This window comes from Stigmatopora argus, chromosome 1 (genome assembly GCF_051989625.1).
Source record: "Stigmatopora argus isolate UIUO_Sarg chromosome 1, RoL_Sarg_1.0, whole genome shotgun sequence".
Taxonomy (NCBI): domain Eukaryota; kingdom Metazoa; phylum Chordata; class Actinopteri; order Syngnathiformes; family Syngnathidae; genus Stigmatopora; species Stigmatopora argus.
The window spans coordinates 16,962,907-16,979,007 of NC_135387.1; the positions used below are offsets into that span (position 1 = coordinate 16,962,907).

The 16,101-nt window shown below is 38.2% G+C and overlaps 1 protein-coding gene across 9 annotated transcripts in view; it reads left to right on the forward strand.

Annotated features, from left to right (window-relative positions):
* The window catches only part of kazna (kazrin, periplakin interacting protein a), an 83,655-nt gene that overhangs the window by 53,242 nt on the left and 14,312 nt on the right, over positions 1 to 16,101 (forward strand). For all 9 annotated transcript variants that reach the window (XM_077604149.1, XM_077604148.1, XM_077604151.1 and 6 more), the window contains exons 4-7: positions 1,151 to 1,258; positions 11,937 to 12,128; positions 14,555 to 14,691; positions 15,793 to 15,963. In XM_077604149.1, the coding sequence (XP_077460275.1) occupies positions 1,151 to 1,258; positions 11,937 to 12,128; positions 14,555 to 14,691; positions 15,793 to 15,963 (608 nt within the window). The remainder of the gene's footprint in view (positions 1 to 1,150; positions 1,259 to 11,936; positions 12,129 to 14,554; positions 14,692 to 15,792; positions 15,964 to 16,101) is intronic.

The window sequence follows — 16,101 nt, forward strand, 5'->3', positions numbered from 1 at the left end:
TTTAGATAACACTTAGCTCGTGTCCAGATAACAGGTGGAAGGAAAAAATGCAAATGGGACTTTTTTTCAAGTGAAAATTAAACATACAAAAAATGAATTAATAATGTACCCATTATTAATTTGAAGGTAATAATAACTTTTATTGTGTATATCAAAAACTGTATTTAACCAATAATGGAAAAAATTAGGTCCTTGAAGAAGATCGATCAATGCCCATCAATATTGTGTACATCAACATTGGCAGCACCAAAATGTACCATATATTCGTTGAGAATTATAAATTTATTTCCAAATTGTATGAGCACCTGATGGTCACTTAATGCTGGACAGAAAGCAAGGCTGTATATTTGTTGCCTGATAAAGTCCATTATTGCAAACATAATGACTAATGGCGCGATGGGTACAGCACCCCCCTTGACCTTATACACCCCCCCCCCCCCCCCCGACACACCGGCTTGTAATTACTGCACATAGTTCAACAACTAATGGCTGCCTAATAGCTGGAAAATGGGTGTTAATAGTGGGGAGATGAGGAGGCTCAAAGGGGGTTGATGTTTTTAAGATGCATATTGCTTGGGAATAGATTACTAATACTATATCAGTATTAATTTATTACCTCATCGCCATACAGCAAACAATTACGGATTCATGTAAAAGATTCCTTCCATTGCTAAACCTTTCAGTTGTTGTTGTGAATCCAGTATGTGATTATCTTACAATAAGAATGATCTTGCACATTTTTATTTAGATGAAAAACAAACGCTGACTGCACTCATTGCAGTTCTGTGGACATATAAGGGAGCCTGGAGAAATGCATTTGTTATGCTATCACTATATGCCACTGGTGGTTACCAAAAACTATATTAAAACCACTGAACCTCACCAGAAGCAAATCAAACTCAAAAGTCATAAAAATGCTAATATTTTGGTGAGTGTGCTGAATTTAGGCTGTTTTCCATGGTGTTGCACACGTGCCTCGAGCAAATGCTGAGTAATCTTCTTGAAGGACAGCATAACATTTGTATTGAGGAATGCAGTATAAACAATGCCCTATTACACTACAATGTTGGTATGAGCTCTTATGAACAACTTTGATGTTTGTGATTTTTTTAAGCTTGTATACATTGTGTATTATTTGTATTTATTGCAGATAGTTCTCCACATGCGAAGAAGAAGACACAATCCACTGAGCTGTGCTACACAAGTGAAATCAGCAGTCTGATGGACTTCAACTCTCCCGATGCCTCACTGGACAAAGGTAACACTTTGCATATGTCTGGCCCAAGATTCAATTATTATACATAAAATAGTCAAAATAAGCTCTTCCGTTCGAGGTAATAAAAGAAGGGAGAATGCACATGGATTTTCTAAAACACCTGCAGCACAACAGCCCCCTCAGTCACAAAGAGTGCACTTTACTGTCATTTCCATGCATTAGTAATAGCTCTTCCAATAGCCTTATGGATAATGGCCTGGTTAGCCATTCTGCTGTATGCGATTTTTACCTTGTAATTATGAACCGCTGCACTTCCAAGAAAAACATTGCATTGCATTTGATGTCCATGGTTACCTGCAGTGTGTCGTCTATGCTTGTTTTTTTTATTCTCAATGAATTTTAGAGGCATTGTGGTGTCAAATGTTGAAGTGACCACCTGGATGTTTGTTTATACATAATTGCACCAAATAGCAATGGAACCTGTGACTTGTAAATGTAAAACAGGCCTGTAAATATAAAGTCACAGGAATGGAAAATATTGCAAAATAAGCAAAGACGCTATGCATATTCAATGTAAGGCTGTACATCTTCAAATGAATATTTATTGCTGACCTTCAATGTCAGTGTATGTGCATTGCCCAATGTAAGAGAGAATAAGGCTATAAAGAGCTTTTGGACAGGAGAAGAACTGGTCATGGGACTGTTGATCATTTGCCAAAGGGAAGTACAAGTACCAGTCCTCAGACAAAAGAAACACTATACTATTTATAGGACAGTAGAAACACAAGTCATATAGAGCTGTAAAAATTCCAGCGAGATGGAGGCTGTGAATAGGACTATGAGTGAACTCCCTCCACCAGACACCATAACCAGCACATTAGTTAAGAAGCTTTCCATCCCACAGGGAAATGTGATGAATCGTGCTATTACTGCTTTTCTCCAGGTTCTTTTTGCAGATATTGAGTACAGGCACTTCAGGCCCTTCAGAAATAATTTCTTGCTGACGTTAACACTGTATCCCTTAAACCTTCTAATATTGTTTTAACAGCCTTTCACGAGAAAACAACATCAGATAACGGATGGGTTTTATTTCATGTCCCATGTTCACTATTAATACATGACCATGACACTAAGTCTCACATTCATCATCCCATTCAGTCTCAGGAGAATCTATCTATAGTATTTATTTTGTGCCTGTATAATTACATTTGCAGATTTACATCACTCACCCATATTTTTAATGGGAAGACGTCAGTATCATGCTTCAACACATTAGAAACATGAGATTTTTGAGGAAAGTGATATAAGTGAATAATGAAAAGAAACATTCGGAGATTTGGCAGTAAAACGAACTTTTGAAAACGTTCATATGCGTATGGTCCATGATCATCACTTTGACATTAATGAATTCAGAAATGAATTCCTCAAATTACTGTTTCACTGATAGTAATACCCAATACAACACTAAAATGCTGACATCGGTATCGGTAAGTACAAAAAAAATCGACAAGTCATTGCACACCAATATGGTACCATGAAAATAATGCCTTGTGTTTGGATTTTTATAGGCTAATGAGCTGCATGTCTTTTGGGGTATGTCTCCAATAATACAATTTGCGGCTTGAATTCTATTGAGGCATGTCGCTAGCATATTATTAAAATTATTTTTCCCCACATGCTTACTCAAACATTTGAGAATATAACGGTAACAAAGTTAGAATTGGTGACAACTATTTTATTCTCAGCACAGGAAGTTAATGTTTTCTAATCGATCGTTCTGTTTACCAAATTGTATTTAAAATCCAGTCATTAACTTAACATTTGCATAGAACCTGAGGCAACAATTGGGTGTCAGGTGCTTTACTGTGCTAAGCATGAATTCACTCACCTGAATGTAAACCAACACCATGACTTGGCACCACACCTCGTCAGTATTTGTATTAGTTTGCGTAATGTTGTGAAATTGTGAGTCCTACTGAGCTCTGTCCACTGCATGTGTAGAGTCACACTAAACCGGTACACGCTCTGAGCGGAAATGTAGCGACAGAATCTGAATACTGGATATTTTCTGGAGTTATGCCTAAACATAGCTACTGTTGTAAATTGAGTGTGGGCTCGGTGAAGAACTTTTTGAAAGGGATTTTGTGGAACGTTAAAGGCTTTGGAAGACGACTGACAAATACTGGAATCCTTTGGAGAACTCCCCTCTCTGAAGGGGATGAAGTTAGATGGTGAACAGGCAAAGTTTGGTGAGTGGAAATGACTGGTGTAGCTGCCTCACTATGCTGGAGGATGAAGTGGCTTTTGCCCAAGAGTTTGAAATGGAAAGGCAGCAGTGGTCCATTTAGTTTCAGAAGTATTATTCTACCTGCTTTCTTGCACAAGACGCTTGTGTGTATGCATGATTTTTTTTCTTTAATGGGAAGTCTTTGGTTGAGTCACTTGCCTATTGGTTTCACCGTTGGGAGACTTTAACCTGTCCTCACCTCAGTGGAGTTATTTGTTGATGTGGCGTACTGCCCTTTAACCTACAAAGTAAAATGACTAAACACCATGGACAAACGTGGAGTTTGATCACTTGCGTTCAAGGTTGTTGACGAGGGCACTCTGGAATTGTATAAAATCAGTGTGTCACCCAACAGGTTTTTTTTCTGGTTTCACGGGAATGGTGAATTCACTACTGTGTGATTACTGTTAACATTATGAGCTGCTTGTTCTGATTGGACATTTTTATTTAATTTGTTGGTTATATTTGTTATTTAGTTTTTTCAGAATGTAGGTTATTCTTCTTCTTCATGGGGAATTATTAACTGGCTCTTTCATTTTGCATATGTTGCACTGGTCATTTAACCATTCTTCAGTCTTTGGCGAAAAATATATAAAAAATGAAAATGATATTTCATAGACAAATGCAGATACCCTTGTCACACTTACTGTATGTATCTGTTTCTAGTCGCATCATAAAGTGTTAAACTGAACTAAGTAGTATGGTTGTCTGTCAGAAAGACCGCCAAACAACATAGAATGCTATCTTTGCCTAACCACTCTGAGTGTGGCAATGCATTTGCAATTGTGCTTGATGACTTACTTGTGCTTCTCAGATTTCTGTGATGCCATCATATGTGAATTCTACTTAGGTCAGCTTTTTGTCTTTACAAAACCAGCTTAAACAACACAACATACTGGGTCATTATTGCCTGAAGCAATAGCAGCATTCTCTATGAAGTACAGTGTGGGTGTCCAAACCGGTCTTTAAGGGATGCAGTAAGTGCTGGTTTTCAATCTACCCGATGAAGAGGATACATTTTCACCAATCTGATGTCTTTAATGTATAATCTGTTGACTGCAGTCAGATTTTGCTCGTTTCATCATAAATAGCCCATGCTGAATCAATTTGAACAAAAACTTGAACCTCCTGTGGTCCTTTGTGTAATACTTTGGACACCCCTTAAGTACAGTTTAAAATAAATAATGTAGAAGATTGACATTTAAACACCTTTTAGTTCAACCCCACGTTTTCCACCATCTCTGAGACATTCAATAACGCACAGAAAAATTGACAGCATGAGTTTTGTCACGTTACCATCTGAAGAAGGTTGTCATATAGGTGCCTTCTCCCCACCCCCTTCATTGTGCCGCAGGTGATGGCAGCATGATGTTACCTCAGGTGTTGATTATCTTCCACACAATATGGCTTGCTTAATAAGATTTGTACGCAAGCTCATCACCTGTCATGGAATGCACATTTTTCTTGAAGAAGGGCATTTTTTTTCACTTGAAGCTTCCAGATCATTTTATCAGCATGGAATATAAATGAGTGACAACCTGCAAGAGGTCCAAATGGAATATAGCATGCTCTGCATGTGATCTGAAACTGCAAAGAGGCTGAGCACATTCATTTTGGAACCAGCTTATCTTTTCTAATAAGGTGATCTAGAATTGGTGAAATAGGTGTAACAACATTAGCGACAGCATTAGCCGTTAACAGGATTTTATGATGCGTTATGGATGGGCTCTCACCACTCTAAAATCATGATGGTGATGTACATTCAGTCCTTATGTCAACCTACCCAATCATCAGATTTGTGTCTCTACTCTATGTATGATTGCAGCACATGCTGTAAATGATGATGAATATAAAGTATAGATGTGCTTTTAAAGGGCTATTATCTACAGTTTGTTTTACAATGCTAGTACAGGCCAACCTAATTTGCAAAAAGACCATCCTATGCCTTTTTTTTGCTAAATATGTTTGTGTGCTATTTTTTTTCTTTGCTTTTGGGCAAATGCCTCCATTTCACATTTTAATGATGATTTAATTTGGTTGGTCGTATCACATTTTAGTATCCTTTATATTTTTGCATGCAGACTTGATCTAGGTATTGTTTGCAAACTTATTAAATACAAGGCATATTTTTAAAAATGCAATAATTATTATCTTAATGGATGTGAGGATATTTTGGGTAATTTATTGGATTAAAAAAGGTTTTATCATGAACTCCATAACTAGACCGATATAGATCAGATTTTTTATTCTTTTTTTCACATAGTTATGTATGTTTATTATTTGATAATCATCCTCCTCGAGCTAGGTTGTGACAGGAGTACACTGTTATCCTATGCTGCAAAGGTTAGTTGTCAGAGATACAGAATGCACGTATAATACCCACACTCAGACAAAGTATATGAATTCCTTTGAGATCAGTTTTAAATAACCTACCTGTATTCACCAATCTATTTGCATGTATGCACGCTGCATAATTGACAACAGCTACAATAAAAAATAATAGATACTGCACGTTAAAAAGCCCACAAAAAGATCAGTTTCTTTTGTGTTTTTATATCACCTGAAACAGTAGAGTAGAGACAGGCAGGGATGGCCTCAAGTATGTGGTACCTAACAATTCTACCCACATGTCATAACTACGACCTCATTCCAGTTTCTTGGAATCATTGCTTAATCTTTCCGAAGCAAATTTTATCAAAGGATTACTTTTAATCCCCAATGCACACTAGTGCTGAGCCCTCAAAAGAATTGTCCTTGGGGAAAATTGACTACCAGCTATTGACTTGCATGTTTTTAAAAATATATATATATATATATATTTTTAAAAAGGTTAAGTTTAATTTCCACAGAGATTTTTTTTCTACAACAAATAACATTTGGAATATCTATTCAAATAGCTAGCTGATATACCTTTTGCTGTTTAAAGAAAAACAACCAAAAAGCTAAAGTAGAAAGAATAAAAGAAAAGCAATAAAAGTGCAAGATGGTAAGCCGAAGGCCAAGGGATTAATCTTTTTCACCCTCAAATCCATCTTCAAAATGTGGAATTGTACTCTGCTGTGGTTTGCTCTTAAATTGTAAAACAAACCTGCTGCTCAGGGATGTGCACATTTCCATGTTCCTTTAGTGATGTCGTTTTGACAAAAAGTACAAGTGAAAATGTAGGGCTGTGTGTCCTGTATTTAAAATCAGTCATAAAATTGAAGTTTGGACACGCGTGTTTACATAAATCATTTTTATATTTACCCTTGCAGTGAGTATTCATCAGGTAGACTTTGAGCATGATCGTTCATCAATTAAAGAGTGGAATGGAAAAAAAAAACAGCATGAGTTGAGTAGGCGGATTTGTTCTTCCCCTTCCTTTAGATCCTCTAAATTCCAAAGATATTTCCAATTGCGATATCGTCTATCTCACACAGTGAGTTGTAGACACTGTAGATGATAGCATCTGCAGCCATGAGCCAACACACAGAGATTGTTGTGGAATGTGAAGATATACCCTATCTTTCTCTCTGATCAGTTGTCTCCACACAGCTACGTCAAGTGTCACTTTAACCCTGCTCTCTCTCAAGTTCGTTTGTCATTGCTGCAGGGTCTTGAAGCATGTAATTGCCTCACTTCCAGGCATGTAGTGTAAAAGTCAGTTGGGTGGATGTGGATCCCTTGGTATATCAATGTCTGATGGCAGGGAGCGATTCATGTACTGATCAGCATGGTTAGATTAAAGTGTTACATAGAGTCAGGTGTTTGACGTATTTGATGTCATGCTCTGGTGGAGCCCAGAATATCCTTAAATAACAAATATAATGATATATCATAATGAATTAATATTTATTATTATAGATAGAATAGTAATGAATATGATTTTAGTGGCTTGCAGATTTTGATCTATATGTAGAATACAAGCCTCCATTATAATTTTTGTTTTATCTGTAATGCCGATGAGCTTTTCTATTTTCAACCAAACGATACATTACAATGCAGTATATAACTGTCATAGACCACCAGTCTTGATGGAAAATCCAGATAAGACCAATACCATAAAAATGTTTTGTCTGTGGTGTTTCTATGTTCTCCCTGTGCCTGTGCGGGTTTTTTTTTTTTTGCCCGGGTACTCCCGTTTCCTCCTACAGTCCAAAAACATGCTAATTGAACACTTGAAATTGTCCTTAAGTATGAGTGTGTGTGCTTGTGTGTGTGTGAATTGGTGTCACTATGCCCTGCGATTGGCTGGCAATGAATCAGCAGCCCCACGACCCTCTGGGGATAAGTATGGAGAATGAATGGATGAATAATAGAGATTGGCATGGTCTGACTTCTAAAGCGCATGAAAGATATACTGCCTTTGAAGTTGGACAGAGGAAATCATTATTCACCGGATGAAAACTTGATTTGAAAGGAATACTCATTGTTAATTCAAAAAATTGAGTTTGACTTCAGAAAGGCCACATTATTTTAATGTGTATTTTTTTGCCCTCCAGTTCTCCTTATATGTTCTGCACTGTGATTGTTGTTTTATCAGATCAGAGGGTCATAAATGACCATCTTGACATGTGCAGCACTCACATGTAGTGTTAAAACGGTTGCTTTTGGAAAAAAGAATGCATAGCTACCACTGTATTTCCATTTAAACTATTTCCTTTGCAACTGCTTTTTTGTTTCTTCTGAAAGGCATACATGACTTCAGCAAGACAAATATTTCTCCCAGGTGTAAAACAATAAATGGGATGTTGCTGAATCTTGTTTAAAAAAAAAATAGATTTTCTTTCTTTTATTTCCTATAACTAATATATCACTTTTTAATGTGACTTATTGAGGAAGGTTGAAATTAGCTACTAAACAGGAGTTGTCATGCATGAAAGGTGTTGTCCCCTTGAGAATACATTTCAGTGCATCACTAGTCAAACAAAACACGGTTCTCGATGAATGCAGCGTTTTTTGGAAAGAGAAATAAAAGGTTATAATTTGATGACAACTGCCCCATAAGTACTAGAGTGGTGGCTCACATCGACATTAAATTAAAATGCATTATTCCATGTTGTGACAACAATGGAGCACACTTATCAGCTATGACTGATTTTGTCACAAATTCCAATAGACTACAATACAACAATAGATGTTTTTTTAGAACAAACAAATCTATTCAAATGATTCAAATAGAAATATACATACAATATGACTCTTTCTAAGTCAGTTTTACTATGTATATAGTTTTGTTCAAACAATCCTAAGAAGTTATAGTGTGTATTTCTTTATTAGGAGAAATGCTACGGCATTAAAGCTCCATTTTTGTTGTATTCACCATTTGTCATCGGTGTGTGCCATTAGATAATAGGCCTTATTCACACAACATTGTCCCTAAGAGCTATAATGTCTTTTAGTTGACAAAAATGATGCCATTCACTGTTCTAAATCTTTAAAAGGGGCATGGGAAAAAACTCCAAACCCAATATGAGGGGAAAATTAAGAGGTGCTCTAGTTGGGGTAATTATGTTGCTATGTAACTGCACTCATCATCATAGCAATGTGCACTGCAGCAGAATGTATAAATTAAGCCTACACTAATATAATGAGTCTAAACTACATTAGATGTAACCTCTGGAGGTCCTGTGTTAGTGTTGCTGCTCCATCATGTCAAGGCTGTTCACGCCTTCTGTGCAGACAGGCTGTAGTCATGGCAGTGCCACCACAGCAGATCTAACAAATGCACCCACAAGCACATGCACGGTGTCATTTACTGTCGAATTTTTACCTCTTACGTTAGCCAAGTCAAATTTCAAATACCTAATGGCCATTGCCACCCTGTGTAAAACTGTTTTTTTTTTATTTATTTAAAGATTTGCTCTCTAATTTTTTTTTTTTTTAATGGGAGAAAAGGAAGGGGAATCTGACAGAGACAGACTGAGGATTTTTATTCATGTACCATCTAAAAACAACTTTTTAATATAAATTAGGATGAAATTTAAAGGTTAGTGCCGGTGTTATTAAACCACCCAACTGGTATCTACGGTACACTATATGCACAGGTCTAGCATTGCGTTTAATGTCATTTGATGTTGAATTGAGGCATTGCACTTCCTGCCTTTGCATCAGAACAAAAGTTTTAAAAAAGCGAACTGGAATGCCGCGTGAATAGCAGAAATTGCTGAACTATGGCAGCAAGTGGAAACTGCTAGGCGCCACAGTATGTCTGCTACAAGTTTTCCGAGTTGGCTTGTTGAGTCATTGCCTCCCATGTCGAGTCAAATTGAGGACTCGGCAGGCATTAACAAGTGAAGTCCAAGTTTTTGGTTTTTACTTCAATTCCAAGTTGAGTCAATAAAGTTGCTATGTTTTAAGTTCAATTGTATCCTCTACAAATCCACCATCACTCTCAAATTTGTCTTAATTTGCAGAACAAAAAAGGAAAGTAACGCTGATGAAGTCAGAAAAACGGGTTTCAAAATAGATGACAAGGTCTTAAATCTGAAAACTAGGATACAGGAACAGATGGGTTGCTTTTATGATTTGGCAATGCTGATATTTTTGAGCAACAATTTTTTAAAGACAGATCATATATCCTAAGAGATGCATTGAAATCGGTTTATCACTTGGTATCACTTTGCTTTCTGCTTCCACAATGCTGCCCCGCGAAGTCTGCTGTATTATTGAAAAGGTCAATTTAATCCATTGTACCTCAACCTTAGAAGTAGGAAATGACATTCACTGATACCAATTGCAAGTCTGTCTTCAAGTTACTGTGCAAATGCACTGATTTTGTTTGGCAGTCATTCACTACACGAATGGCCAACACTGAAGTTTCAATTTGCTGTTTCAGTGAACTTTAATCACAATGGGACAAAGCATGTTTAGGACAGTCAGATGAAATTGAAGTGGAGATGGATGATGGTGAGCCCACATTTTTTTAGGTCCATGCCCACACATCAGATGCCATTAGCATCCATTTAGCCAACTTGTCACTAACAAATCCATATAAATTCAGCTTTTTTGAAATTTTTATGATATTTGAATTGGACTAATAGCAGTTTAAATGAAAACCCAACTAGTGTAATTCTCCGACACAACTTTATTCTCAAACACTTTGGCTGGTACTTTTGTGAGTATCTATTTTATGGATTTTGACAGGCTAATGAGAAGCATGTCTTTTGAAATTTGTGACTGGACATTTCGTCGGCGGACACTTCGTCGCCGGACGCTTTGTCCCTGGACGGTTTGTCGAACGGATGCTTCGTCGCCGGACAGTTCGTCGACCGGACAGTTCGTCGACGGACAATTCATCGCCAGACACTTCATCGCCAGACCTAACCTTAACCACTATTAAAGAAGAGAAAGGAAATTCACATATTCTTTATGAAAGAAAATAAAACAGCAAAAACTCGCTCGACAACACAAACACATTAACATTCAGGCGAGTGCGTACTAAATGGGCTCGTCTCTAAACACTATGCACGAAACGGTTCCTACGTTAAACGGTTCCTACGTTAAACGGTTCCTACATTGAGCGCTCCATTTTCAAAATAAAAGGCAAAAAATTAAAATATTTTATTAAAATTTGGATTAAAAAGAAGATCAAGGAAATTCACGTATTCTTCGTCGTTTTCATTCTTTTTCTTTTTGCTTGGTATTCCCATAGGTATCGTGTATACAGACTAGATTTCCGATGCGCGTTGTGAGGCAACGGAGCTAGACGTCGTCGCTTGTCGGCCATTTTAAGAACAGGCCCATTCGCTCCTATTAATAGAGTCAATAGAATTTGTTCTTTGAAAGGACAATAGATTGCTTGATTTAAAATCAAACATGTGCGTCAATATCAAAGTCAGAGATGCAGTATTTTTGGCATACTTCATAACAAATATCAGCATCCAGTCAGAATCGTAGACACATCAATTCGCGATTAAAAACCAAACAGTTAGTAGTAATTTAGTGGAGTCACTCAGTGCCCCCCGAGGAACCGTTTCGTGCGTAGTCTGTTTAGACACGAGCACATTTAGCACTTGCACACGCCCAAATGTTTGTGTTTGTGTTGTCGAGCGGGTTTTTGCTGTTTTATTTTCTTTAATAAAGAATATGTGAATTTCCTTTGTCTTCTTTAATAGTGGTTAAGGTTAGTGGTTAAGGTTAGGCGAACGAAGTGTCCGGCGACGAATTGTCCGTTCGACGAACCGTCTGGGTACCTTGAAATTAAGACATCGTCAAAGAATGCAGCTTGTAGTGCGATTGACAGAATATATGAACAGATACAATTTTCTTGTCAAATTTGGTGGGTGTGACTTGTAGTCAGGTGTCCTTATTGGCTGAAAATTACAGTACTCAGTCAAGCAATCAGTCAGTAAAATATACACGGATATTTTGGGCCTCGGCAATTGCTAACTGTATATGGCTCTTGGGCAGTTGTTTGGACACCCGTTGACTAACTTTCTATTTTTCGTACAGTTCTTCTTCGTGAGGAGGTAGCCCAACTGCAGGAAGAGGTGCAGCTGCTGCGCCAGATGAAAGATATGTGGGGTAAGGACCTGGAGGAGAGCCAAGGAGGATGCTCGGCCGACGTGCTCTCAGCCTCCGAGCTCCGCATGCAGCTGGCCCAAAAGGAGCAAGAGCTAAACCGAGCCAAGGAGGCTTTGCAAGGTCAGAACTTGAGCACGGCAACAAATAACTGCATTTAATCTTTAAAACACAACCACTTTTATAACTTAAAAGCATACAGTGGCGGTTGTGTCAAGTTTAAGAGAGCCTGCTCAATGGCATTTGAGCAAGGCAGTGTTTTGGAGTGTATTCAGCCTGAAGCATTAAAGATACGACTGCTAGTATGTGGAAATAAAATACAAACTACTGGAATATCTCTTGAAATCTGTATTTTCTCAGAATTCAAACTAAGCAATAATAAATCCTTGCACTCGTAAGGAATGTATCAAAACAGACAAAGAACCTAATGCATGTTATGACAGTATTCATCTGCCTATATACAGGCTTTAAGAGGGGAATTTGACTTGACTTGCATGGTACGGAAACGTTAAGCAAGGGGAATCTAGTTTACCACTAAGACAGCGTGTGAAATAGGAAAAGAGGAAATTGGCATTTATACTGTTAGCTGGGGGTAAATTGAAAAGGCAATGTAAGAAAACAGTCACCTTGAGCAGAGTGTAGACTTTAAGTGCATATGTGATCTTATAGAGTAGGTTCGACTTACCAAATAATTAGTTAATCAATCCCATGCTTGATTACTTTTACCCACATGAAAAATCATCTGAGTGGTGTCTTACGACCTCAATTCTGACTCTGTTTTTATTCATATTTCACAAAATGTCCATTGGAACTGGGCTTGATGTTTTTTAATGAAAAACAAGTGACTACTTTAGGTGAATTGGACTCACAAAATACTGAACAACTTTTACTTTAAAAATATTCCTGCTCTACAGTAGGTATACTGCAGGTGTGTAGGTTTGCCAAACGTCCGCATGTGATGGAGGTAATGCCAGTGTCAATTATTGCTTTGACATCTTGGTTCACGAGCACAAGATGATCAACCAATTCATCTCTGTTCATTAAACATTCAAAGGTTGTAGATGCCCTGACCGTCAATGGTCTCTTATACCGGTCACAGTGGGCATCTTGTCTTGGCAGATGGCTGTTGCCCAACAATCCCAGTTGCAGTTTATGAAGTAGTCACAGTTGTCGGCTCAACAGCATCTTTGAGTTCACTGAGGCAGGTGCACAGAGATTTTATCTCTGCCTCGTCTTTTTCCTAACCTAAGAAGGGGAAGATGTATCCTTCCGTTGGAGGGCAAATAAATTTGTTTTGATTGAATACCATTCTCCCCCACTGTTTCATACTTAAGAGGTCAAAATGAGTGTGTAACCTAGTTGAAGTTTGTCATCTCTGTAGTTTGTATTTTTGATGCAATTGCTTTTGTATGTCAAAACCCTCTGCAAACACTCACTTAGAAATCCGATACGTGTTATGTCGTACCATCCCTTATTGTCCCATTACCTGCCCAATTTGCCCAATTTGTATGTCGTGCACACCAACTCACTAATGGTCAATCTCCATCTTATTACAACACAAACACACACACTCGCCAATGACGAATCAGAGCAGAGTTTAAATATCATCATAAAATATTTAAATTTTACCCGGTCAACGGCATATTAATGAGAGAAAACTGTTTGTCGAGCTTGAAATGAGCATTGTGGGTATTTTCCCTCCAAATTGTCTTGATAAGCATGATCAAATGACCTCAAAGATTATTTAAAACAAAACAACAACCTTAAGGTTACCTTTAAACACTGGGCCAACCAATTACGAGACTACGCCAAGTAAGAAACGAATAACATCTTGTGTCAATTTATTTTATTCATTCAAAAGCTGGTTAATGTACTTTGGTTTTGATGATTAGGGTTTGATTCATTTGTGTATTAGGTGGGTGAAGACTTGGAGATAAGTGGAGTTAGACCAGAGACTGCAATGGGCAGGGAGAGACAGAAAAGGTTGAGTTACTAAGGCAACCTTTCAATGCGTTTATGAAAGCAACAGAGGAAGAAAAATCATTATTTTTCAAGTGGTCCTCCAAAAATACATAATCACACTGTGTTAGAATGTGAGAGACATCTTTATTCGTTGTCTTGGGTTTTAGAGCAGCCACACCAGATGAAACTTGGAGAAGTTTGAAAAGTTCATTTGCAGGCACGCAGTTGGCTGAAAAGGAAAATGAGGTATACTAAGGAAAAATGACATGATCATATATTGCTCGTTGTGGCACGGTGTTGAGGGTGTGGCACGTCCGCCTCGCAGTTCTGAGATCGAAGATTCAATCCCTGGTATGTTCTCACCTTCCTGTGTTGAGTTAGAATGTTCTCCCAGTGCCTGTGTGGGTTTTCTCCGGGTACTCCGTTTTCCCCCATCCTGCCAAAAATGATGGTTTATTGCATGTGAAAATGTAAAAAAAATAGCCTTGGGAATTGGGAATGATGTTGCGGAGGATACTTCGTCATTCTAATGAGTTTGTGCTTACCCACAATGCAGTGCCCATCCGCTTTTTCACTCCTTTTTTCAGCCATGAAGTCTGACCGCAAGCGTCTTAAGGCCGAAAAGGCAGACCTAGTGAACCAGATGCAGCAACTTTATTCTACACTGGAGAGCCGGGAGGATCAGCTCCGTGATTTCATCCGAAACTACGACCAACATAGAAAAGTACAACATGATATGCCTCATCATTTCTTTTAATTTATCACCATGTAGGTACAATGCATTATTGTTTGAGTGGGCACAGTTATCTTTTGTTAGCTTTTTGGAGTTTGGAGTAAATACAGAGACTGGTTCCAAAACATGGGCACTAATGTTTCCCCAATGTTTATTGGGCCATAGTTTTAGGTACCTATTGGGTTTAAAAATATAACTCATAGGCTGCATTGACAGTGTTAATTATGTGCTAATTTAATTGAACACAAACCTATTACTCTGTGATAATCAGGTGGACACACGGGGCAGATACCTTCTTTCTCCTAGTGCAGTGGTCTCAAACCGGTCCTCAAAGGGCCGCAGTGGGTGCAGGTTTCTATTCCAACTCAACAAGAGGATACCTTTTGCAAGTGTAATCAGTTAATCAGTTGATTGCAGCCAGGTGCTACTTATTTTAGAAGACACCTGATTGGTTAAAATGTCGGCACTGGATCGGTTGGAACAAAAACCAGGACCCACTGCGGCCCTCGGCGGAATCGGTTTGAGACACCTATCCTAGTGGAAGAGCATTGTTTTCTGCTGGCCACTAGATCAACAAGGACTAATTGGGTGGCTTGCTTCAGTGATAGAGTAGTCGTTCCCCAACCTAGTGGTTGGGGGCTCGTTTCCCTACTGTGCTGACTTTTTCCAAGCATACTTGTGCAAGATACTGAACCCTACTAAGGTCCTGACACTGTGTTATCCGTTGTTAAACGAGGATTATCTAGTGTGCCTTGAAAAATCTTTTGAAGTATAAGTGCATATAATTATATGAAATAGACTAGAGTAGATTAGTGTGATGTTAGGAAAGTACTGTTCATGGTGCCCGGGTGGAATATTTTAATTTTACATTATACATACTTAAAAAATTAATAATAATAAAATAGGGGGAGCAGAACTTGGAATTTGAGATCCACCTATTTCACTTGCCTTGTCAGGTTTTGATAGAAAAGTAAAATGATTATTGCCATAGATCTCTCTGTCAGTAAAATGTGTATTTTTTTTGTCAGCCAATTGCATGTTCTTGTTATTATGATACATACGCACCGACTACACTCTGTGGTTTTCCAACAGGAAAGCGAGGATGCAGTAAAGGCCCTTGCCAAAGAGAAGGACATGTTGGAGAGAGAAAAGTGGGACCTGCGACGGCAGACCAAGGAAGCCACCGAGCACATGGGAATGCTGCGGACACAGCTGGATCTCAAGGAAAACCGTATTAAGGAGCTGGAGGCTGAACTCGCTATGGTAAGAAGGGGCATGTAGAAATCAAACATTTCTGAATTGGAGTTTAAGTACTTGGTCTCACACACACACACACACACTCACCTCAATCCATTGTTGTTTTTGTGTCACAGTTCTTTAATCCTATTTTTAATCTGGATC